Genomic DNA, 22,539 nt, shown 5'->3' with positions numbered 1-22,539 from the left:
TCTGCACACACTACGAAATCTCTGCTCAGCAGAGCAGGACTCATCCTAAATTATCTCTGTTTTTTTATGAGGGAATTGAAAACAAATAAAAACAGACACACAAACCTTCAGCTGTTTCATTGATTTGTCGACTTTCTTTTAAAACAGAAGAGCTGATGTTCATTTTGGTTCTGCCCTCCTCTGACAGCGGCTGCTCTGATTGGATGGTCTGAAACACACAGGCACACACACAAAGACACACATTAGACCTGCGTGAAAAATGTCATCTTTTCTTTGAATGGGCCACACAGTGTGTGTCTGAACACACACTTACCATGTTGAGAGCGAGGGAGGCTGAGATGTGGGCTATGGAAGCGAGCTGCTGGGCAGAGTCAACTTGCTCTGTGATGTCATCATTGAGCTGAACCAATCGGCTGCCATTATGTGACATGTTGCACACTGATGACAGAGAGCTGAGAGAGGAATGAATAGTCAAAGTTACGTTTCAGTGAACCCCCCCCCAACACACACACACACACACACACACAATTACCTGTGCAGGGAGTGGGCATAGCTCTGCAGCAGGTGGGCATGGTTTTCTGCATGGTAAACATTTTCTAAAGCGTCTGTCATCTTCAGCCCAACAACCAAACCATCCACTTGTTTCCTCAGCAGGGGGCGCCACTGATCCAACTGGCCGCTGAACACCTCCACCTGCTGCACAGGTGGGACATGTGGGGTGAAGTCAGTATAAAGAGCTGACTAATTTCACCTTCATCATCATCAGTGGTGTCAGTGTGGAGTGCTTGTCTTACTCCGGTGGTGTTCGTTAACTCCTCTGTAAGGCTGACGGTGTCATCCAGCACCACCTGACTGTCCTCCATCACTCTGTCCACCACCAAACAGTCAGCACTCAGGTTCTGATGGACAGACTGACAGACACACAGACAGGGAGGAAAAAACAAATTATTTTAGGCTAACAAAGAGTAAATCAAAACATCATTTCAGCTCACATGTAAAATGTTAAAACTATGGTTTCATTTGGAACAAAAACAGGCTGGACATTTTAGAGAACACTTCTGACCTGTTAGAAGTACTTTAGTAAATGACTTTTCACATAACTTCCTTTTTATGAACACTATCAAACACCAAAGAATGTTTAATATTTGAATTGATTTAGTTGAACAGACTTCCTTCTATTAGATTTTCTTTTTCATTTGTCACATTCACTTTTACTTTAACACTTTGAAGTTTCAGTGTTAAAAAAGAATGGGAGGACTGAGAGTCCACTTGGTGGTAAAATAAAAATGTTGACTTTCGAATTTACACCATCACCAGTTTTCTGACAGTGTCATCAGACCATAGATGAAATCACTTGCTGTATACTCTGCAGCAGACAAACTCATCACTTTAGCCCACAATCACCATCTTATAAGAAGTGTTCAGGCTTTAAAGAGACGTTCAGAGACCCATGTGGATTTTTTTCTTGTAAATTTGTGACCAATCTGAGAATTTGATATATTTTATCTTTATATATATCTGTGCCATTTGCACAGAACTCTTGAACTACTCATTTCATTGCACTACTGCCATTTGCACTACTCTGTCATTTGCACAATACCGCAGTACTGTTTAGATAGCTTTATTCTGATGTTTATATCTTTTATATCTTTATTCTGATTGCTTTTTTTATATTTATATTATAAACAACATATATTTATGTTGTTTATATTTATTTGCATTAGGTATTTTGTTTTGTATTTTGTAATTGGGCTTACACCAGGACCGGGGAAACTAATTTCGTTCCACCTCATGTTTCTGATATGACAATAAAGCTCCTTGAATCCTTGAATCCCTTTTCTTGCGTTTTCACGCTCCTGTCGGCACATAAAATAAACGTGCAAATAATCAGGATGACTGAAATTTAACTGTAACTCAGTTTTACTGATTTTGCTTACCTTGTACTGGTGCAGCAGAGTGTGTGTGGCATCCAGAAGTGTGTGTGTCTGTGAATTTTGTTGTGCAGCATCACCCAGCTGTGATTTTGCATGTTGCAGCGTTTCCATGCCAGCAGTCAGGGAGGCAGACAAGAGGCGGACCCTGTCATCAACTGCCAAGCTGCTGGACAGGAAGTACATCTGCAAGGAGTGGATGAGAGACTCTGCGAGACTGCAGGAAGACAGAGGGAGATCAATTAAACACAATTCTTAAAAAGTAAAAATAACATATTTATTAAACACATGAAACACACCTGTGCTCCTGACTGACTGTGGCATTGGCGGCCAGTAAGTTGACAGCTCTGATGGTTTCCAACATGGACTCCACCTCCTCCAGTAGATGAGTCTGACTGGCTGAACTGAGCTGTTCCTCTGTGGTCTGGTTGAGGCGTCCTGCCTCCCTCTGAAGCACTGAAGTAATCAGAATTCACAAATGTTTCACATCATCTCATTTTAATTACAGAACAGTCACTTTCTGCTGGTGATGAGGTCACTGATAATGCATTAAGGATGTTGCTGTTGCTCAGGATAAAATTGTTGATATTGTTTACCCTGGATGCTGTCCTGAAGGATGCTGATGTTCTTGAGTAGTGATGCAGCCTGTGAAAGGCTACCTTTGGTGGACACTCCCACTTTTTCAAGGTCATTAGACAGATGTGTGACCTAACCAGTCAGGAGACAGGAAAAAATATGATATCTTTTAAAGTCACTCCCACAATCCTCTACAATTTTAACGAAACGTTAAAGATACAAAACTGTCTGCTGTGCCTTTTATGAGTGTATTTAATTTATTTAAAGTATTTGGTTGATTGTAGGGGGTCCACTTCATCCCTAAGGAAGAAAACGGTACTAAATGTATCAACACTCCTCGGTGTGTAGGGCCCAAACCTCCTTGCATCATTTAGAATGCAGTTGTGGAAAGGAGAATCTAACAAACGCCCATTAGGACCATCGCAGTGAAATTAGTTCCTGAAGTGAAATGGATTTTGGAGGACTTGCTCAAGCTCACCAATCAGGCAAGGTTGGAGCTCGAACTGACAAATTTAAAAGTCTGATACTGAAAATGGGGCATGTCCAGAATCTGGTTTGCTTCAAGATCAGTGAGGACAACATCCCAATGTTTTGAGCTTGGGGAAGGGGTGTAGGGAGAACCTCAAGGATAGGAAGGTTGTTAAGGAGATGCGCACTAAAGCAGAAACTTGGAAGACATCTCTGGAGAAGAGCAGCTCACCGAACAGTTATCAGGTCTGGGCATACCAACATGGAGGTGCTTCCCAGTCCTCTTATTTATGAGGTACCCATCTCAATTAAGCTGGAGAGGAAGACAAAACCTAAACCTAAAACCTCCATCTGAGGAGAAGACTGGGTGCCCTGGGAGGTTTCTGCTCCATTAGTCTGTGCAGCACATGGAACAAGCTACAGCCACCTGTAACATCTGTGGTTGAGGAGTACTAGGCCACAAAAACATGCCAGGCCATCATACTGTGGGCCAGCACAGATGAAGAGTATGCCAGCAGAGTACTGAAGGAGGCCTCAGCCTTCATTAGGCTGGCACTGTTGGGTAAGTAGCATTTTCTGTCCTTATGTTATGTAATCAGTCAGTATATTATAATCCATGTTTACTGATGACACTATTTGTTAAATATATTTAAATGATGCTTAAAGATGTGTTTTTATATACACATGTTTTCAACTTGTACACTAAAACATTTAACCCTTTTCTATATAATAATTTGTTAACTTCCTAAAATGAACTGAAAAACATCATTAAACCTGGGTCAGTGGTGAGTGTTTAAAGTCAGCTGAGCATTAGAAAGGACTGTAATGAGCCTTTAACAGAGTGAACTGTGGATACCTGCTGCAGCACAGCACTGAGGTCAAAGGTCAAATGACTGAGCTTGTCTTCTACTCTGGACAGGTGAAGAACAACAGAGCTGTTTTCTGAAAATACCTGGATGGATACACAGCAGACAACAAGTTACTTCATATGGTTACGCATTTTTTTTTTTTAAATCAAGCTTCCTTCTTTCAATACACACATAAACATGTTTTAAACGTGAGCAGGTGGAAGCTTTGAGTGAAGACGAATTGACTCACAGCTTAGGACAGATTTTACCTCCGCACCACCAGGGGGCAGCATCACACATAATCAGGCCATGTGCTGCATGTGTTTACCTGGATGTCTCTGGTCTGTTTCTCCAGCAACACAAGCTGACGGTATGGTGCCATGGCAAAGCCACTCAGGTTGACAGACAGGAAGTGGTTGTGCGTTTTTTCCAAGTCATCCAACAGAACGCCGGTGCAGTCATCATCACATGCTTGAGGCAAAAAGACAAAAACAAAGACACATGTCAGTATTGGTAACACAAAACATGTGTGAGTGTGTTTGTGTAAGTGTGTGTGTGTTGTTGTTACTCACACACACACTCTCCTCCCTGCAGGACATGCCTCTCATCACACTGGTCACATGACCGACCTTTGACCCCAGCCTTACACTTGCACTGTCCACTTAGCATGTCACACAACTGCTGCACCGAGCCCCACTGACTGCAGTTGCACTGCAAACACGCTCCTCCTGGCAATGAGGGGTTACCATAGTAACCAACAGAACACCTGCAGGACAACAGCATAGTCAGTGTGATGTCAGTTCCTGAAAATGTCCACTAGAGGCCACAGCTGCTTCACTGCACTTCCTCTGATGTTACACTGAAGTCAGAATTTCAAAACAAAAGTAACTATGAATATAATATAATGAAAACACCTGACGTGCACAGCAAATCATTTAAATCTGTTTCTACTCTGCACATAATGACTTATACCTCTCACAGTATCTCCCCTCGTATCCTGTCTGACAGGCAGTGCAGCGGAAATCACCAAGCGCTCCCTCTGACACACAGGTGGGACTGAAACTACACCCAAAATTCATGTCAATAAAATGAAGTAAAATACAGAAGTGAAAATGAAAACCTGTAACAGGTGTTACCTGTTGTCCCGTAGGGGGCAAGCACATAGCGAGCAGTCACTAGTGGAGCCCCTGACAGTCCCATAAAACCCTGGAGCACAAAGCTCGCAGCTATGCCCTTTAGTGTGATGCTGGCAGCCCTGAATGAAAAACAAGAGACACAGCATTACAGACTCCCACTCTTTTGTTCTGCCAGTTTAAAATGTGTCTACAAAAGCATGCGTGTTTTAGCGTGTGTTAGCGTGTCTTACCTGACATTCTCCAGTCTCTGGATCGCACCTCTCAGTGTGGTTGTTGCAGCGACATCGAACACATGGACGATCAAACAGCAACTTCAGACTCTGAGACGACAATTCAGACAAAGGCTCACGGAAAAAACCTGCAGCACACTCCTGCAGATAGACAGGTGAGAGAGAGAGACAGGTCAGAGACAGAGACAAGTCAAAGACAGATCAGAGACAGGTAGGAGACAGAGAACCAGGTCAGATACAGAAAGACACGTCAGAGAGACAGATCAGAGACATGTAAGAGACAGAGAGACAGGTCAGAGACAGAAAGAAAAGCCAAAGACAGAGAGACAGGTCAGAGACAGAGAGACAAGTGAGAGACAGAGACAGGTTACTCCAGTAATTCAATTCAGTTCAGTTACCAGATGAGCACAAACTGTGTTCAACTGATCTGCTGATTGATCACTTTGATTGATCAGTGATGTTTATGACTAACCAGCATAACCAGATCCTGTACTGCTTTCTGAGGTTTCAGCTGTTAACATGGGGATGAAGGTACCTGACAGGACAGTCCAGTGTATCCAGGTGGACAGATGCAGGATTCAATCGATCTGGCAACACCTCCTCTGACCCCTGACCCCTCATCTAACTCCACCTCCACTGCCGTATCCATGGTGATGTTAGAGATCCTGGATGAAAAAAAATACAGACCAGGAATAACATCAACGTGTCTGCTGATGTCACAGGTGCATCAGCCTGGCACAGCAAACTGTGGGGCTGAATCACATGACCCGTCACTTCCTCTGATGTTCTGCTGACAGAAAACACATACTGTATGTGTGTGCTTGTACTTGTATGATATGTGTATGCTGTATATGAACCTGCTCTGCTGTAGTCTGGTCCCGTACGAAGCCTTGATGATCATGTATTCGATGTTACTGAGGACCGACATGAAGTCGGCACGGCTCACTGACTTTTCTGACACTGAGTTAAAGTACTTCCACTTGTGCTGCAAGACACACATGCACGCACACGCATACACACACACACACACACACACACACTATTGTAAGTGATCCAAACACTTCAGGGAACGCAGCTGTCTTTTCCCATGATTCCCAGCAGCTGTACCTCTGTCATGCTGATGTCATGCTGTGTCCGGATGCCATTGCTAGGAGCAACGACATCAGTGTGTATCACCAGCTTCTTCAGGGTACCGCCCCTCATCATGACTTGAGGCTCCTGATTGGAGAGCCCTGAGCTGTCCTCAGCATAGAAGGTGATGGCGTAAGACAGCAGGCCACCATATGCCAGAAGCTACACAGTAAAATACACCATATAACATACACCACAGACGCTGTAGTTAACAAAAAAACTCTTACAGATATGACATCTCCACATGAAGCACAAGTCAACAAATGGGATTAAGACAAAGCTTTACTGAAAGAATTTGAGACTAAGGAGGAGGTCGAGGGTTAAGTCAGGGGTACCTGTTGGCCTTCAAACTGGGGAGTTAGTCTCCAGTAGAGGGGGCCGGCCAGCTTGCTGCAGTCGAGCTGTCTGGTATCCAGCAGCATGTCTCCACCCTGCTGGTAGACTCCAGATACTACACCCTGCAGGTTAGACTGACTGACGACTGACAAGAGAGCAGGAGAGGGACGCAGGGTTATCTGTGGACGGAGATAGAGGGGAGGACAATGTTATATGTGTAAATGGAATAAAATATAATTAATTTGACTTTGGTTAAAATGATCAAATTTAAACATTTCTACAAATCAGCTTCTGGCATTATGTACACAACAAAAAGTAGTTCCTGTCTGTGATGATATCATCTGAAGTGTTGCTTTCATCCTGACTAACAGCTGCTCTGATGAGCATTGTATGTATATGTAGTATACATGTGTACATGTACTCACAGGTACTCTGTAGAGTCCTCCCTGCTCTTCACAGTCTGTGCTTAGTCCTGAGCAGAAACACTGAGAGCAGCCATCTGAATTTTCAGCTGACAGAGCAAACCAACCAGAGATACACTCCTCACAGCGGCGACCTGACACACCCGCCTTGAAAACACAGATTGATGTATTTACATAAATGCACTCGTAAGGACCTTTTGAGATCATGCATGATGCCATTTACAGATGGAGTCTTTTGAACACACCGAAAACCAAAAGCACTGTTGTGAGGACCAGTCCAAAATGCCCTCAATACCCCAAAATTTCCCAACTGCGGGACTAATAAAGGCCTATCTTGTCTTATTCTGGTTAAAGGTTTGTTCTGGTTCTCACTACATAGCAAGACTAAGAACCCAAATGCACGCTCACACACACACACAAACATGCACACACACACACACAAACACACAGGTTAAATTACCTTGCAAACACACTCTCCAGTGTGTTGACAGTCACACACTTGCAGCGTTTTGTTGCAGAACTTATCGTCTGTTCCCGCCATATCGCAGCCACATGCCAAGCATGCTGGGTAACCATAGTAACCAGGGGCACACTGGTCACATGACTTGCCAGAGAACCCTTCTTTGCATGGACACTGCCCGTTGGTCAGATCACACTGAAGGGTGGAACTTCCTTCTGTGCTGCAGCTGCATGGCTGAAGATGAACCAGGATGTTAGAGTATGCATATGTACTGTATGTCAGTGTGTACTTGTGTGTATTTGTGTGTATCTATGTACCTTGCAGCCAGTTGTGGGGTCATGATCCCAGTAGCCTGTTTCACACCTGTTGCAGGTGTCTCCCTTTGTGTTGGCAGGGCAAATACACTCTCCATTCTCAGGGTCACAGTTTCCTCCAGTGTGATCACAGGTGCATGCTGGGAGGAGATCACAGACAATCAGCATTGAGAGAGACGACCAATCAGTGGCCAGTCCGGCGTGTTACCTTCTCTGTGTAACTACCTGTGCAGCCACCGCTATAGAAACCATAATAACCACGACCACAGCGGTCACATTTGTCTCCAGCCACACCCTCCAAACACTGGCATTTCCCCTCCTCATCACATGACTCAGAGACAGATCCTGATTTGTTGCACCTGCAGGCCTGACAGCCCTGACCACCCTGAAGCCCGAAGAATCCTGACTGCAAAATAAATGAAAAAGTGAAATGATGGCTGGAGTGCACTTTGTAAACATAACACCAACAAAAATTAAAATGAAATTAGAAAAAATATGGATCTTTTATCTGACACTTACATGGCAGCGGTCACAGGTCTGTCCTGTCACATTCTCTTTGCACACACACTGACCTGTTGTGACATCACACACACTGGAAAGGGCACCGCTGGCATCACAGCCGCACTCTAAATGAAAAGACGAGAGAGCCATCAGAGTGAGTGTGCATCCCTCACAGTTTAAAACAAATAAATGAATAAACAAATAAATAAACTAAATATGAGTTTACATATTAATGACAGGAATCAAAATCATGTTGCAATCATAGATAATGAGATGACAACATTATATTACATTAACTTAAAAAAAAAATCAAAATGTTTATGTCCTGAATTTAGAAGAAGAACCTTTGGTGACCTTTAATTTTAACATAATTTTTTATGACCTTGCTGGTGGATCAATGAGCTGTTACTTGATTTATATTTATGGATTATCTGATGACTGATCAGAAAATAATGCTTGATGACTGGTGACCTTTCATCAGATTAATCATAATATTCAATAAAAAGAGAGATCACAATTATTAATTATTAGCATCTTCTTCTGTGCTGGGGAAGGAGCACTACGAAGAAGGATGCCCTGGCTGGACAAATTGGTGAGGATGGCTGGTTCTGCAGGGGGGCAGAGCTGGAGTTTCTAATGTCTGTGGCAGAGGAGAGGACTCTGAACAAACTCAGGTCCATAATGAACGATGTCCATCACCCTTTGCACAGCACCTTAAACAGGCGGAGCATGCGAGATAGTTTTAATTTTTTATTCTATTACTGTTTTAATTTTTAAATATATTCAATATTTTTATACTTCTTTATAATTTATGCTTTAATGCATGCTGATTTGACTCTTGCACAGTCACGTGACAGCAGAACAAAGAGTTCAGGGGTCAAATCTAATCTGGATTTGAAAAGATCAACATTCTTGCTGCTATAAATACAAGACTGTGTGGGTGTGTGTGTTTCAACACACTTTTGTTTCTAGACAAATTCCTGAACCAGTTGAACTTTTTAGTAGAAACCATTAGAATATTTTCCCCTCTGTGTGTGTGTGTCTGTGTGTGTGCATGTGTGCTGTTTCTCACCTCGACAGTCCTTGGCGTGCATGGCGTCTCCATAGTAGCCAGCCTTACAGACCTCACAGTGTCTCCCAGCAGTATTGCCAAGACAATGCAGACACTCCCCGGTGGTGATGTCACAGTGCCCCGCCTCACTAACGTTCACGTTACCGTGACACTCACAGCGGACACAGGCCCCGCCCACTGCTTGTGGGTTACCATAGAAACCACTGGCACACCTGAAAACACAGTCAGACAGGTGTCACAGCCGACTCACTGCATCAGATAGGTGTATCACTCGGTTGCTTTTGTCCTCACCTCTCACAGTTGGTTCCTGTGTACCCGTCCTGACACTGGTCACATGACACCTGGCCAGATGGCTCCAACACACAGGTGGGACTGAAACTGAAACAAATGCAATGTTAAATATACTATATACATATAAAGTTTTTTTTTCTTTTTTAATTAGAGGACAAATGGCAAAAAGAAAGCTAAGAAATAACTGAAATCATCTTAAGATAGTTAAATTGGTTCAACAGATGTCATGACATTTGGTATGGCCCAAGACATCAAGGCTCTACAAGAGGTGATTAAAACCAACAAGAACATCAGTGATATCATTATGGCTAAGTGTTTGCAGAGCCTAAAAGATAAAACAGATACAGAAGTATCTGCTACCATAGGACAACAAATACAGAAGTATACAATGACACACGAGTGTCATACAATGCCAAACAGATGGACCTTGAACTTTGAGAATCATAAACTCAATTCTTTATAATACTAAAGTTATTAAGTTTTAACCTGTTGGATGGCTCCATAAGAGGACATGGACACATCTGACAGTCGTCTGCTGTCCCCTCTGTGGCGTCACCATAAAAACCAGGGAGACACTGATCACAGTGTGGACCAGTGGTATTATGAGTACAACCCTGAGAGACAGAAAAACAGTGGTCAGTAAGTGGTCTTTACTAACATCACCTCCAGAGAAAACATAATTCCTGAACAATACTAACTAGAAGAGCAATAAATATAAGTGTGTTGGAGTAAGTCATCTTCTAGGATCTATAACTTCACAAGAAACCACTGCAAAACATACATAACAACAGATGGTGATAGAGTACAAAATAGTAGAAGAAAGAGAAGCACAACCTCCCACAATGCAAACAATGAGCTAAGAAAGCAATTAAATAAAAATTATACTCCAATGTATTTTAATTATTTCAAATGCACAAATATAAGCTCTGTATTTTTTTTTAAAGTTAAATCTTATTTTTAATGCCTTCAAAAATATTGACTACAAAATACTCAAAACACTGCCCATCTTTTAATTAGTTGCTCTTGTGGTCTTTTATTGGTAATTTTGTGATTGTGTGTTTGATCAAACTCACCAAACAAACACCACTGATGTCGCATTCAGTAGCGTGGTCATTGCATTCACACTGCATACAGTTTCCTCCAAACAAAACTCCTCCCACCCTGTAGAAACCTGGAAGACATGTCTAAAACACACAAAATACACACAGGAACACACACACACACAGGTTGATATTATTTTCAGTATTTAACAGTACTAACAGTGACATAATATATAAAAGGCTAACCTCGCAGGAAGTGCCACTGTAACCCCATGGACATTCACAGGCCTCCACGGCAACTGCTGGAACACCAAAAACTGAGCCAGAGTCAGCGAAGTCCAGTGACACTGAATTGAGACTGAGAGACAAACAGACAACGATATTAGTCTCATCTACAGTGAATTTTTTTTTCTCATCAGCAACGACGATGAGACAGCCTACAGGGAGGAGGTACAGCACCTGGCCACATGGTGCGCAGACAACAACCTGCTCCTTAACACCAGCAGGACAAAGGAGCTCATTGTGGACTTCAGGGAGAGAGGAGGCACGCATGCCCCCATACACATCAACGGGATGACGGTTGAACATGTCTCCAACTTCAAGTTCCTGGGGACCTACATCTCAGAGGACCTGACCTGGACCACCAACACCTCCAGCCTTGTGAAGAAGGCTCATCAGCGCCTCTTTTTCCTGAGGACACTGAAGAAACACCATCTGTCTTCAGCCATTCTGGTGAACTTTTACCGCTGTGCAATTGAAAGTATCCTGCGCATCACAGGGACTCCACTTCCAGCCCTTGAAGACATCCAGAGGAAACGCTGTCTGCGTCGAGCTCGCAGCATCCTCAAGGACTCCTCCCACCCTGCTCGTGGTCTGTTTGCACTCTTGCCATCTGGCAGGCGCTCCAGTAGCCTCAAGACCAGGACCAGCAGGCTGAGCAACAGCTTCTTCCCCAGGGCTGTCTCCTTACTGAACTCAGCCCCCCACTAACACCCTCACCCTACACCACACTCCACTACACCACCCTATCCTAACTGAGTACTACGTACTGAGTGTTGCACTAGTTCCTCTACCTCACTGTTAATATAGTTAGCCTACTGCCTATCGCTGTATACACTATATTGTCCACTCTCCAGCTAATCCAGAATGCTTCTGCACGAATACTCACAAGAACCAGCATTAGAGATCATATTTCTGCTGGATTCTCTACATCGGCTGCCTGTAAAATTCAGGATACAGTTTAAAATTCTTCCTCTATAAGCCCTGATCGGCCAGGCACCATCATATCTTAATGAGCTGATAGTCCCCTATTATCCCACCAGAGCTTTACGTTCCTAAGATGCAGAGTTACTTGTGGTTCCCAGAGTCTTCAAAAGTAGATCGGGAAACAGAGACTGTAGTCATCAGGCTCCTCTACTGTGGAACCACCTTTCGGTTTCCGTCCGGGAGGCGGACACCCTCTTTGCGTTCAAGAGTAGACTAAAAACTTTCCTGTTTGATAAAGCTTATAGTTAGGGCCGGCTTAGGCCGGCCCCTAGTTGTGCTGCTATAGACTTAAACTGCCGGGGATCTCCCATAATGCACTGAGCTTCTCTCTCTTCCTCTAACTCTCCTTCTGCACACATTATTTCCCATTAATTCATGTTACTAACTCAACTTCTTCCCTGGACTCCTTGTGCTTTCTCATCTCTCAGTTTCATAATCACATATTACCTTCTGTATTCTTCATCATTATCATCATCTACAGTTTCAATACTTCTGGTATTATTGCAGCAGCAATAATACGCATCTCTGCTTGGGAGCTCCTTTTCTCACCCCCCCCCCCCCATGTCTCTCTCTCAGTCTGGCCACCCACATTGAGCTGGAGTCTGCTCTGAAGTTTTTGCCTTCTAAAAGGCAGTTTTCCCTCTCCACTGTCGCCAAGTGCATGCTCATGGAGGGTTTTCTGTATTACAAAATTTTAAGAGTCTGGTCTAGACCTAGCAGAGCAGTTTAGCTTCCTCAGTTCCCAGTTTAACTCTGGCAGAGAAATGGTCAAGTCTTCCTGTTCTGACCTCTCCACAGAGTGAAGAAAGTGCTCTTCCCAAACACAGTAATGAATAACTGCTTTCTTTCAATGTAATAAGATTACTTCATTCTCACCGTATTGGCCCATCTGCGGAGCTGTTCAGGTGAACTTGGATTCTTAGTGATGTCACATCAGCAAGAACTGACAGCAGGTCATCACGGGTAATATGAATGCCTGTCTGATCATCCAGGAATTGACTCTCAACCATCACCATGGCAACTGAGCTCTCGGCCAGCGGAGAGAGGAAGAGGAGGAGGGGAGGTGAAAGACGAACAATGTGACCATTTCCCTGGAGATAAGAAAAAGATTATTTTATTTTATTGTGTTAAGTCTAATCTGAATTTTACTAAACATTAAACAAAACTTAATAGAAACTCTTCATATATACATACATACTACATATGTTATGTTTTTTTTTTTTTTTTACCTCAAGAATGATGTCAGTGTGCGTGGTGAGTGAATGGTATTCATTGTCCAATGGGACATCATATACCACTGAATAGTTCAGGAAACCTCCATAAGACACCAACTAGGGACAGACAGGGAGAGAGACAGTCAGACAGACAATCATTCGGAAAGACAGGTTCGTCTTTATCTTGTGAGTGATGGTATAATGACCAAGTATTGATATGGACGCTGACCTTGTTGCCAAGGAAACTGTTGGCCGCCTCCCACAACAGCACTTGTTGATGGGTGTAACCAGAGGATGTGTTACTAGGGATGGGGAGGTCGTTGCCATGGAAGACAGGAGTTGTGTGGAGAGATGTAGAGGGGTAGAGCCAAGCATCTCTATGAAACACCTAAAAAATGATCATTTGAACTTATTGATCACAGAAATAAAATGATATGCTGCTCTGTTGAACACCAGCTGTTTAAAATATCTGTACTTTAGCTACTTCAGTACAGACACTGATCTATGCTCATTTCATGATCCACTTGCTGACCATTTGCACTGTTTACCTCACCTACGTGCACTACTTCCACTCTGTACTACCTCACTTTTGTACTACCTCCAGAACCATATTTATTTTACTTGTCTTATTTTATTTTGTTTTTACCTTATTCTATTTTATTTTATTCTATTATTATATGTTACGTGTTCTTCTTACATTCTATGTATGCACCAATCATCAAGACAAATTCCTAGTAATGTGAAACCTCTTCACTTACATGGCAATAAAGACAATTCTGATTCTGATTCTCTGTTACCCGAGTTCAGGTGTGTCTGTATTACCTGAGCTGGGGACCAGGTGGAGCTCTCGCAGACATCGGACACACCAAAACAGAAGCAGTCGGTGCAGCCAAGAGGATGACTCTCCTGAAGGTTGTAGAAACCTGGTTTACACAGATCACAGTGAGCTCCCATCACATTCATCTAAAAAGAGGGGAACAAATGATATATCAGAGACCAAGTGAGGCTTCAAAGGTGAGTTAAGGGCAGAGGCAGGGTCAACTTTCAGATTGATAAGAACTGCACGATAAAACCACAGACTTTAACCAGTTGTGATGTAAATGAAAGCTTTTAAAAACATATCTCCATGAGATGCTCTTTATCCAATAAAATTTGTTCATACAACAGACTGATGGCCCTGCTCAGGTAAGCCTGGTTCAGAATGTGCAGTATGAGGATGTGAAGACTCTGCCTTACCTTGCAGATGCAGGGACCGCAGGGGTCTGTGTTGATGCTGCCAGACAGTTTACACTCACATCGGATACACTGAGGAAAATCTCTAAATCCAAACGCACAACGATCACATCGCCGACCTGCAAAACCTTCCTTACACACACACTGACCTGCAGACACACCTGGACACACACAACATGCACAACAGTAACACATAGTTACAGCAACAGTAAATCTGTACTACTGCTAATCAGTAATGGATGAGGAATGATTGCGGTGGGATTTTGTTTCAACACTGTCCACTACGGGACGACGACCAGTTGCTGCAAACAGAAACAGTTCAAAAAACTGCTCATAGGTAGGAACAGAAGTCACTGCTGACAGAATAAATGTTGCTTAGAGTGAGGTTTGATATTCGATTTCCACTATTACAGCAATCTAGTGGAATATCTCACAGATGACAAGCCTTACATCCAATATCACTGCTGAAGATCCCAAATAATAACAACAACAATACTGACCTGGTTGTGTGTCGTCTGTGGTGCAAACTGAAGACTCTGATCCTCTCAGATCACAGTTGCACTCAATGCAAGGAGAGTCTGAGTATGGAGAAACCTACACACACACACACAAACACATACAGTATTTGTCAGTACCTCAGCAGTTTTGTGGTATCTTTTGCAGTAATTGTCAGTACATCAGTTTTGTACTATCATTTGCAGTATCTGTCAGTACCTCAGCAGGTCTATAGTACCCAGCAGCGCATGTCTCACAATTGATTCCGGCCGTGTTTTGTTGACAGTTGATGCAGACTCCGCCTCCCTGACGAAGGCCACGGGTGTTTAAACTCAAGAAGAGTTCGGCGACAGTCTGATTGTAGAAACAATCGAGTGCTTTGTTGTGACAGTTGCACTCTAAGAGACAGAGAGGTGAGAGACTGACAGGTAAGGGACTGACAGTTGCCGTGAACCAAAAATAAATAGAAGAGTCTCACGAGTCAGTTTTCTGAGGTGTTTTCTGTTCACTCTGTGTGTCTTACTTTCACAGGTGTTTCCCTCCGAGATGGTTCCTGGTAGCCATGGCTGCTGGTGGTAACCGGGGCAACACTCATTACAGCTCTCTCCACAGGTGTTATGTTCACACACACACTGCAGCTTCTGTTGACACACACACACAGAAATATGTTCACCACCTGTCAGAACACTGTACAGGTCAACAGGTGAACAGGTGTACAGCTGTGTGTTGTTACCTTAGTAACAGGATCCAGTGGGCAGCTCTGGGCGTGGCCATAACAGATACACATTCCACCCACTGAGATGTCTTTTATGGAGTAATAATACTGGGAAATGAAATATTGATAGCATGATGAAACAGAAAATCAATGACTCATCTCAATAAATATATCTTAAATAGTGACCCATTTATTAACTAATATTAAACAATATTAAAAAGTTCAAATGGGTAGCGGTGGCGTTTAATATGACAGATTCTTCCACAGATCTCTTGAAATTGAAGCTTCATGAGTTGCGAGCCAAGCAACAATCAGAAAATATCATTTATTTCAGCATCCAGCACATGCACTGGCAAGATGATGAAATGACTGCAGTTTTTCAACATTTTCACACATAAGCTAACTCCTCATGACTTCAGTCAATAATGGTACTCAATGTAACCAGTTTACTTTATCACCAGATACGTTATGCTATCACTACCAGTCGTCTGCAGTTGACTGTGCTGTTTCCATAACTGATCAAAATTCTCTCTTGACTTAAAATCACTGATATTCACTTGGTTTGCCTGTTTATGTCTTAACTTTAGATAACATCAGAATCATTGTAATTAAGGCTGCGAAAGCACCAAAAAATATTAATGCTAACAGTGATGTATATTTCAATGTAAATGTAGAACAGTGACAGAACTCTCTTATTCAGCACTGACAGGAACACCATGTTGGTCATGTGAACACAGCTCCTCTATAACTAAAACATTAATGACTGCCTGTGTCTCTTGAAGCCTGTCTTACCCTCCTGGTGACGATAGGGTCAATGTCTCGGGGGTCACGGGCGCTCAGTGTCATCAGGTCGGCATTGAGTGTTCTGATTCGCTGAAGCCTCAGTCTGATGTAACGAGCTGATGTGAAGTTCAGGAGGTCAGAGGTCAAATCATCGGCTCCGGGGCGGCCATTAATCAGAGAAGTGTGTATCTGTGAGAGACAGACACATGGAGACGGAAAGAGACCATCCAGAGAGAGAGAGAGAGACAGGCACAGAGGAACAAGTCAAATAGAGGCATACATACATACAGACAGTAAGGCAGGCTACAGGCTACAGACTGACACCATGTCTCACCTCTCCATGTTCCAGGGGGTTGAGTCTGGAGTAGTAAGACGTACAAATGACCTCCGTGTCGCTTTTGTAGGTTGGAGGTCCAAGTCTTGGTGTGATGTTGTAACGTGACAAACACTCCGAGTCACTGATCGCATAAAACTGCCAGGGATCAAAGGTGACCCCATCCAGAGAGCGCTCCAGGATCCAGTTACCTGACAGAGAGACAGACAAGTGATCAAGTCGCTGGTATTTTTTGTGTCTTTTCATTTCTTGTCTTTTGTGATTCATCTGACTGGTTTATTTGTGCCCTTGTCCAATCTGGAGCAGAGCTGGGTGGTGCCACTCCTGTATTCAATCAGTCACCTACCTGCACACCTGTTCCTCATCTGCCTCCAATTACTCAACACAACTTGTGGATATTTAATTTAATTTAATACCAGCTATCCCTCACCAGATTATACCATCAATTCCTGTGGTATTTTGTTAGGCTCATCTTTTTGATATTTCTTGTTGTTTGTTCTGAGGAAACTAATTGTGTTTTCCTTGTTCAGGTTCACCTTCATTTTCCATTTTGCCGTGCTCAGCTCTGTTGGACCTGAAATTCCCCAGCCTTTGCAGTTTGCCTTGATGTTGTGGATTCTTTATTATGGACCTCTCCTTAAGACTCTTGCACTTACCTGCTACCTGGTTCTTGCCTGTTTTATTCCCTGTGAACTATATCTGTTGTGTGTTTTGTACAATTTTCTTGATGTATTCACTAAAGATCTTATTTAACCATTGACCTGAGTCTTTTGTCTGCTTTTTGGAGTCCTCTTTGAAACCAAAACCTAGCACAGAGAGTAGATAGACAAACAGACAGCAGACAGACAGACAGACAGGTCTCACCTGGACGAGGAGAGTTAGCTGCCTTGATAATGATGTAGGCAACTTGAAAAATCTGAGGAGAAAGACAAATAGTCAGAACATTTACCTGCACAGTGGTTACCTGATCACTCAGAGAACTCAGGTTACACTATAATCAGACATGGTTTCCTGAGCTGTGGTCACTTTGAGAACCAACCCAAACCTCCTGTTTTTTTATGTAATCACATCTCTGCATGTGTTCTGCTCATATAATAATACTTTAGTATGGAGAAACAAACCCAGATGGACTCATGGACAACACGTCAGCTTTCTCCAAGAAGAAACAAATTGAGAAATTTTCAGACTCCCCCTCCCCCAACCAATACACACACACACACACACACACTTGTACTAATGAAGCACATTCACTGCTTTATGTTCACCCTAATGCGCAGGTCGCTGCCCACCTAGAGCCGGGGTCTGCTCTGAGGATTATGCCGAGGTTTATTTCAGTTTTTTCTTGCCGCAGTCGCCAAGGGCTAGCTCATGGGCAAAAGTTGGGTTGGTGCTGCCAATGAGCATGAAGGAAATCAGGTTCATCATCCTCATCAACATCTTTTGTGACTTAGCTAATAAAATGAGTCACAGATAGTTTGGTTTTCCCTGAACAGATCTAATTTAGCATGTCACAACAGAGAACAGAGAAATGTTTGATCCTGCTGATCACACGTACACACACAAAGACACACAGCCCCCACACATTTAGAAAAATTTTTCTTTAGCTTGAAAAGATCCGATACATAAAACACCTGCAGAGAGATGTGTGAGATACCTGTTTGAGGTCAAGTGTAATGGTAATCCAGTGAAACTGTCGTCCGTTCTTGATACTTGGACTTTGCCACCACTGATTTGTCCCATCAATAGCGTTTGTGATTGGATGACGTTCTAAACAACAAACACAAACAACAAACCCGTTAGTAATGCTAGTACTACCTACTGCAGTACTGTCATGTTCAGGAGGGTATTGAATGTCTGAGGATCATGAAGATGAACACTGATAACGAATGATTATTAATCTATTGAATGTAAGTCATCATGCTCAGACTCAAACAGTGAATGGCTCGCCCATCGAAATAAATGATGGATGCTGATGCCTCTCCACTTCCTCACACTGTGCAAAATGAAAAAAAATCCTCCTGATATGAGTGCTGCCATCTTGTTCTGGTGATCTCATCTGGAGCCAGAGTCTGTGCAGTAGTGATCAGGAGGTGGAGCCACAGTATTGAGTTCTCGCCCATACACCCATCTGAGCCAATCAGGAGCAGCGCTCAACTGTCACTCATGATGTTTCAGCCCCTTTTTATAACACAAATCACTAATTAAAACCAAACTAATCAGAAAAATGAACACTTGAACAATTATCAGCCCTGACCCTCAACTTGAGCACCAGCTGTGGATTAATGTGCTGTTTTTTCTGTTTGCTTGATACAAACTACAGTAAACTACTGAACCTTTTCAGACATGAAACCAAGCTGTGAAAAGTTTTTGAGATTTTAGGTAGGAATCAAAGGAGTTAGAGCTGAGAGCCACTCACAGGAACCAGACAGAACTGAGAGGTGGACTAATATGTTATGTTAACATTATTATTATGTTAACATGGCCCTGCCTGGATCCTGCTGCTCCTGCTCTGCATTGTTCTCTGTAACCTCCCTGTGTCTCCTCTCTCCCTCTCCTTTCTCTCTCCATCTTCCTGTCTCTCCTTTCCCTCCCAGCCGGTCGCAGCAGAAGGCCATCTACACTGAGTCTGGTTCTGCTGGAGGTTTTTGCCTATTACAAGGAAGTTTTTCCCCACCACTGTCGCCAAATGCTTACTCATTGTGGGGCTTTGCGCTGGGACCTGATTCTCTTTTTTTGTTGTTTACACACCTGTAAAGTGAGTTTAAATAAAAATTGAATTGAACCGAATTGAATTGAAATGAAAGTTATTTAGATCTGAACAAGATATTTGAAACATTAAGAAACAGCAAGAAACATCAAAGCAAGAAACAAAAAAAATCCAGATTGCAGTTCAAAGTGGACTCTGTGGTTCTGATTTTGTACCTTTGGACAGGACAGAGTTGGCGTCACATTTCAGACAGTGTGGGTTTTTGATACGCCGTCCTGGAACGTGTTCAACCAGTTTACAGTAAACTTCAGGTTCTGGATCACCACATGTGGCATTACTGCTGATCACTGCATTACTGGCCAAATTCAGGATGGCTGGGAACAGACCTGAAACACAGGATAAGCAATTAGAGATGAGGGGTGTTCAGCTGGGTGCAATCTGTAACTTCACGAGATGTCACTTAAATCCTACACATTAGACTTTTAAATGCCTCATCGAGATGGAGTCATGTTGAAATACAAGTAAAACATGAATGAAAGTAAAACCGTGTGTATAGAAGTATAGCATGTCTGGAAAGTACAAGAACCAGAAAATGAAAACCAATAAACTGATTCACATTATAACATTATAATATCAAACTGTTTTGTTGTTGTTGCTAGAGTGACACATCATGTTGACACATGTTGGTGTTTCTTTCATAGGTTAAAGGTCAAACTGTTTCATCACTCATCCAATCAGTGTCAGACACAGTTTAGAAAATGTACAGGATCAAATACATAAAACAGTTTGACCTGACATATTTTATTTGTCTGGTTAAGAACAGGAGCTTTTCAACAGTTAAAGCTCCTTAAAAAAGTTGTTTAGTGTTTAGAACAAGGTATGTTATACATTATTTTTTTCTTTTTTAAAAAATCTGACTTGAAAACCAAAAATTTTTTTTAATGTTCTTTAAACAAAGGGGAATCTGCCTGTTGTGTCTGTTTGCTCAATTTCAACACATGAAGCTCTCACAATAACTCTGCAACAGTTTGACATAATTCATTCACTTTCATTACTAAATGTTGAACACCAGGACAGTTTTTCAATTTGAAGACAGAGATAATGATGATAAATCAGAACTCTGACCAAAGATCTGAAAGTTTCACTGTTTACAGAAACCTCTGTAAAAAGACAAGGGAAAACACACACAAATGTTAATTACTGTTGTGTGTGATCAGCTGTTGAGGTGTGATAACAAGTGGGTGGCCTCAGACACACACAAATACACACACAAACACACATACACTGTGGGGTTTGTTGTGGGAAAACACAGACCTCCAGTCTTCACCTACATGAAAGATGTCAAAACATGTTAAAACAATTTTCTTTGAGAAGCTTTTTACGTGTCCATGTTGTCCAGGCATTTCAATGGAGACGTGTCCACACAGGGACACCCGAGCAACATGAATACACATGAATTTGTCCTACTTTGTCTTAGCAGCTAACATATAAGTCACCAAAGTCTTTTTCATGACCCAGTTCTTAGATCGGAACTTTGGTGACCTGAACATTCACTTATCTTTCACAACAAATGCAATTAATGAGCAAACTTAACCCAAACCCACTTCATGTCTGTCATACATTTTTCAAATGCTCAAACAGAAAATTGCAGAACATCTATGACTTCATTGTAGGAAAATTACATCTGAATCTGTAACGAACTGAAAACTACAGTCGTCTCTCTTACACACACACATTTTAATCATTAAGATGATTTAATCTGTTTTCAGTACAGGACTCACTCTAGATAAAACTGATCCAAAGTCAGAACTGATGAGTGTGACTGATTTCATGATAAAACTGCAGTGAATGAGGCTGCTGCTATTCACACTTCAGTCTGTGTGTTGGAATGTGTTAAATCACTGTGTTGATGTTCAGACTGACCTCTGACCCATCCCCCACCAACACACACACACACACACACACACACACACACACAAGAGGTCTGTTGGCCAGTGGGGGGTGTTAATGTGGGTGAGGGGGTTTTAGGGTTTTTGGTTTTGGAGGGGAAGAGAGAGGAAGAGGGTGGAGTGGAATTGTTAACACTAATTATCACACACACACAAACACTCACACAGGGATTGTTTCCCAGCAGGACATACAGTCTGCTTGTCTCAGCCTCATCAATATGATTATCAGCAAACACACCCAAACACACACTGCTAAACTAATTTCTTTTTTAGTTGTTGTATTCATCATTTCTCTCCAATAATCATCAAACTGCTCAACTCAATAGGTTGTACATGCTGAAATGTGTTTTAATGCAGTAAAAACAGCTACTGTAGTAAAAGCACACAGTTTACAGTTTGAAAGCAAACAGAAGGTTTGAAAGGTCCCAATGTAAACCCCAGTGAATGCTGAAGAAAAACAGACTAAACAGATAAATCCTGGATCATTGTGTCCGTCTGGAGCTGCGTGTCAAGGATTCACCACAAACTGCGGTGCTGTGTGTATTAGTGAAACTACACAAAGACATCACATTAATAGGATGTCACTTCAACACTGTCGAAGAGGACAAACAGTAACCCTAACTCTTGTTTTATTTGAAATTTAGTTCTTTATAATTAGTAACCATCACTAAAGTATGAAGACTCAAAGTGTTTAAACTCAGAGAATCAGACCTAGCAGACAGCCGACAGACTATAATTATGAAAATCAAGAATTCAGACTCAATTGTGTCAACTGAAATCACTGAACTGTCTTAATTTAATACGAGAGAAACTTCATGGTTGAGCTCTGAGTTGAAACGGTAAAGTCAGGCAGAAAACAGATAAATTAAAACATGCAAATGTAAAGTAGAAATCTTTAAACACTGAAGTTCAAACTTCAGATCTCTGAAAAACTGTACTGTGAGCTGTTAATATTTAAACATTTTGAAATATTAATAAATACAGAAACAAAACCTTAAATTATGAAAAAAATTCAACAGTTTTAGAAGTAAAAACGTCAAATGAAAATGAACAGATTATTCACTTTTTGATTAAGTTTGTCTGAGAA

General features: G+C 42.2%; 1 protein-coding gene across 1 annotated transcript in view; it reads right to left on the bottom strand.

Annotated features, from left to right (window-relative positions):
• The window catches only part of lama1 (laminin, alpha 1), a 31,305-nt gene that overhangs the window by 8,306 nt on the left and 460 nt on the right, over positions 1-22,539 (bottom strand). The window contains exons 2-42 of the mRNA XM_046371154.1: positions 19,719-19,889; positions 18,451-18,563; positions 17,661-17,712; positions 16,797-16,987; positions 16,472-16,651; positions 15,698-15,787; positions 15,488-15,605; positions 15,184-15,362; positions 14,970-15,063; positions 14,473-14,630; positions 14,059-14,199; positions 13,466-13,624; positions 13,252-13,353; positions 12,899-13,113; positions 11,003-11,114; positions 10,790-10,900; positions 10,203-10,330; positions 9,717-9,803; positions 9,426-9,637; positions 8,372-8,478; positions 8,078-8,258; positions 7,856-7,992; positions 7,539-7,772; positions 7,082-7,225; positions 6,656-6,835; positions 6,297-6,482; positions 6,047-6,174; positions 5,725-5,854; positions 5,190-5,330; positions 4,960-5,078; positions 4,796-4,885; positions 4,396-4,589; positions 4,152-4,294; positions 3,832-3,927; positions 2,528-2,639; positions 2,231-2,387; positions 1,938-2,148; positions 795-911; positions 533-696; positions 314-452; positions 106-208 (exon numbers count right to left, since the gene is read on the bottom strand). Of these exons, the coding sequence (XP_046227110.1) occupies positions 106-208; positions 314-452; positions 533-696; positions 795-911; positions 1,938-2,148; positions 2,231-2,387; positions 2,528-2,639; positions 3,832-3,927; positions 4,152-4,294; positions 4,396-4,589; positions 4,796-4,885; positions 4,960-5,078; positions 5,190-5,330; positions 5,725-5,854; positions 6,047-6,174; positions 6,297-6,482; positions 6,656-6,835; positions 7,082-7,225; positions 7,539-7,772; positions 7,856-7,992; positions 8,078-8,258; positions 8,372-8,478; positions 9,426-9,637; positions 9,717-9,803; positions 10,203-10,330; positions 10,790-10,900; positions 11,003-11,114; positions 12,899-13,113; positions 13,252-13,353; positions 13,466-13,624; positions 14,059-14,199; positions 14,473-14,630; positions 14,970-15,063; positions 15,184-15,362; positions 15,488-15,605; positions 15,698-15,787; positions 16,472-16,651; positions 16,797-16,987; positions 17,661-17,712; positions 18,451-18,563; positions 19,719-19,889 (5,826 nt within the window). The remainder of the gene's footprint in view (positions 1-105; positions 209-313; positions 453-532; positions 697-794; positions 912-1,937; positions 2,149-2,230; positions 2,388-2,527; positions 2,640-3,831; positions 3,928-4,151; positions 4,295-4,395; positions 4,590-4,795; positions 4,886-4,959; positions 5,079-5,189; positions 5,331-5,724; positions 5,855-6,046; positions 6,175-6,296; positions 6,483-6,655; positions 6,836-7,081; positions 7,226-7,538; positions 7,773-7,855; positions 7,993-8,077; positions 8,259-8,371; positions 8,479-9,425; positions 9,638-9,716; positions 9,804-10,202; positions 10,331-10,789; positions 10,901-11,002; positions 11,115-12,898; positions 13,114-13,251; positions 13,354-13,465; positions 13,625-14,058; positions 14,200-14,472; positions 14,631-14,969; positions 15,064-15,183; positions 15,363-15,487; positions 15,606-15,697; positions 15,788-16,471; positions 16,652-16,796; positions 16,988-17,660; positions 17,713-18,450; positions 18,564-19,718; positions 19,890-22,539) is intronic.

The sequence above is a fragment of the Scatophagus argus genome, chromosome 18 (assembly GCF_020382885.2).
Source record: "Scatophagus argus isolate fScaArg1 chromosome 18, fScaArg1.pri, whole genome shotgun sequence".
Classification (NCBI taxonomy): domain Eukaryota; kingdom Metazoa; phylum Chordata; class Actinopteri; family Scatophagidae; genus Scatophagus; species Scatophagus argus.
This window is presented reverse-complemented; position numbering and strand designations above follow the sequence as displayed.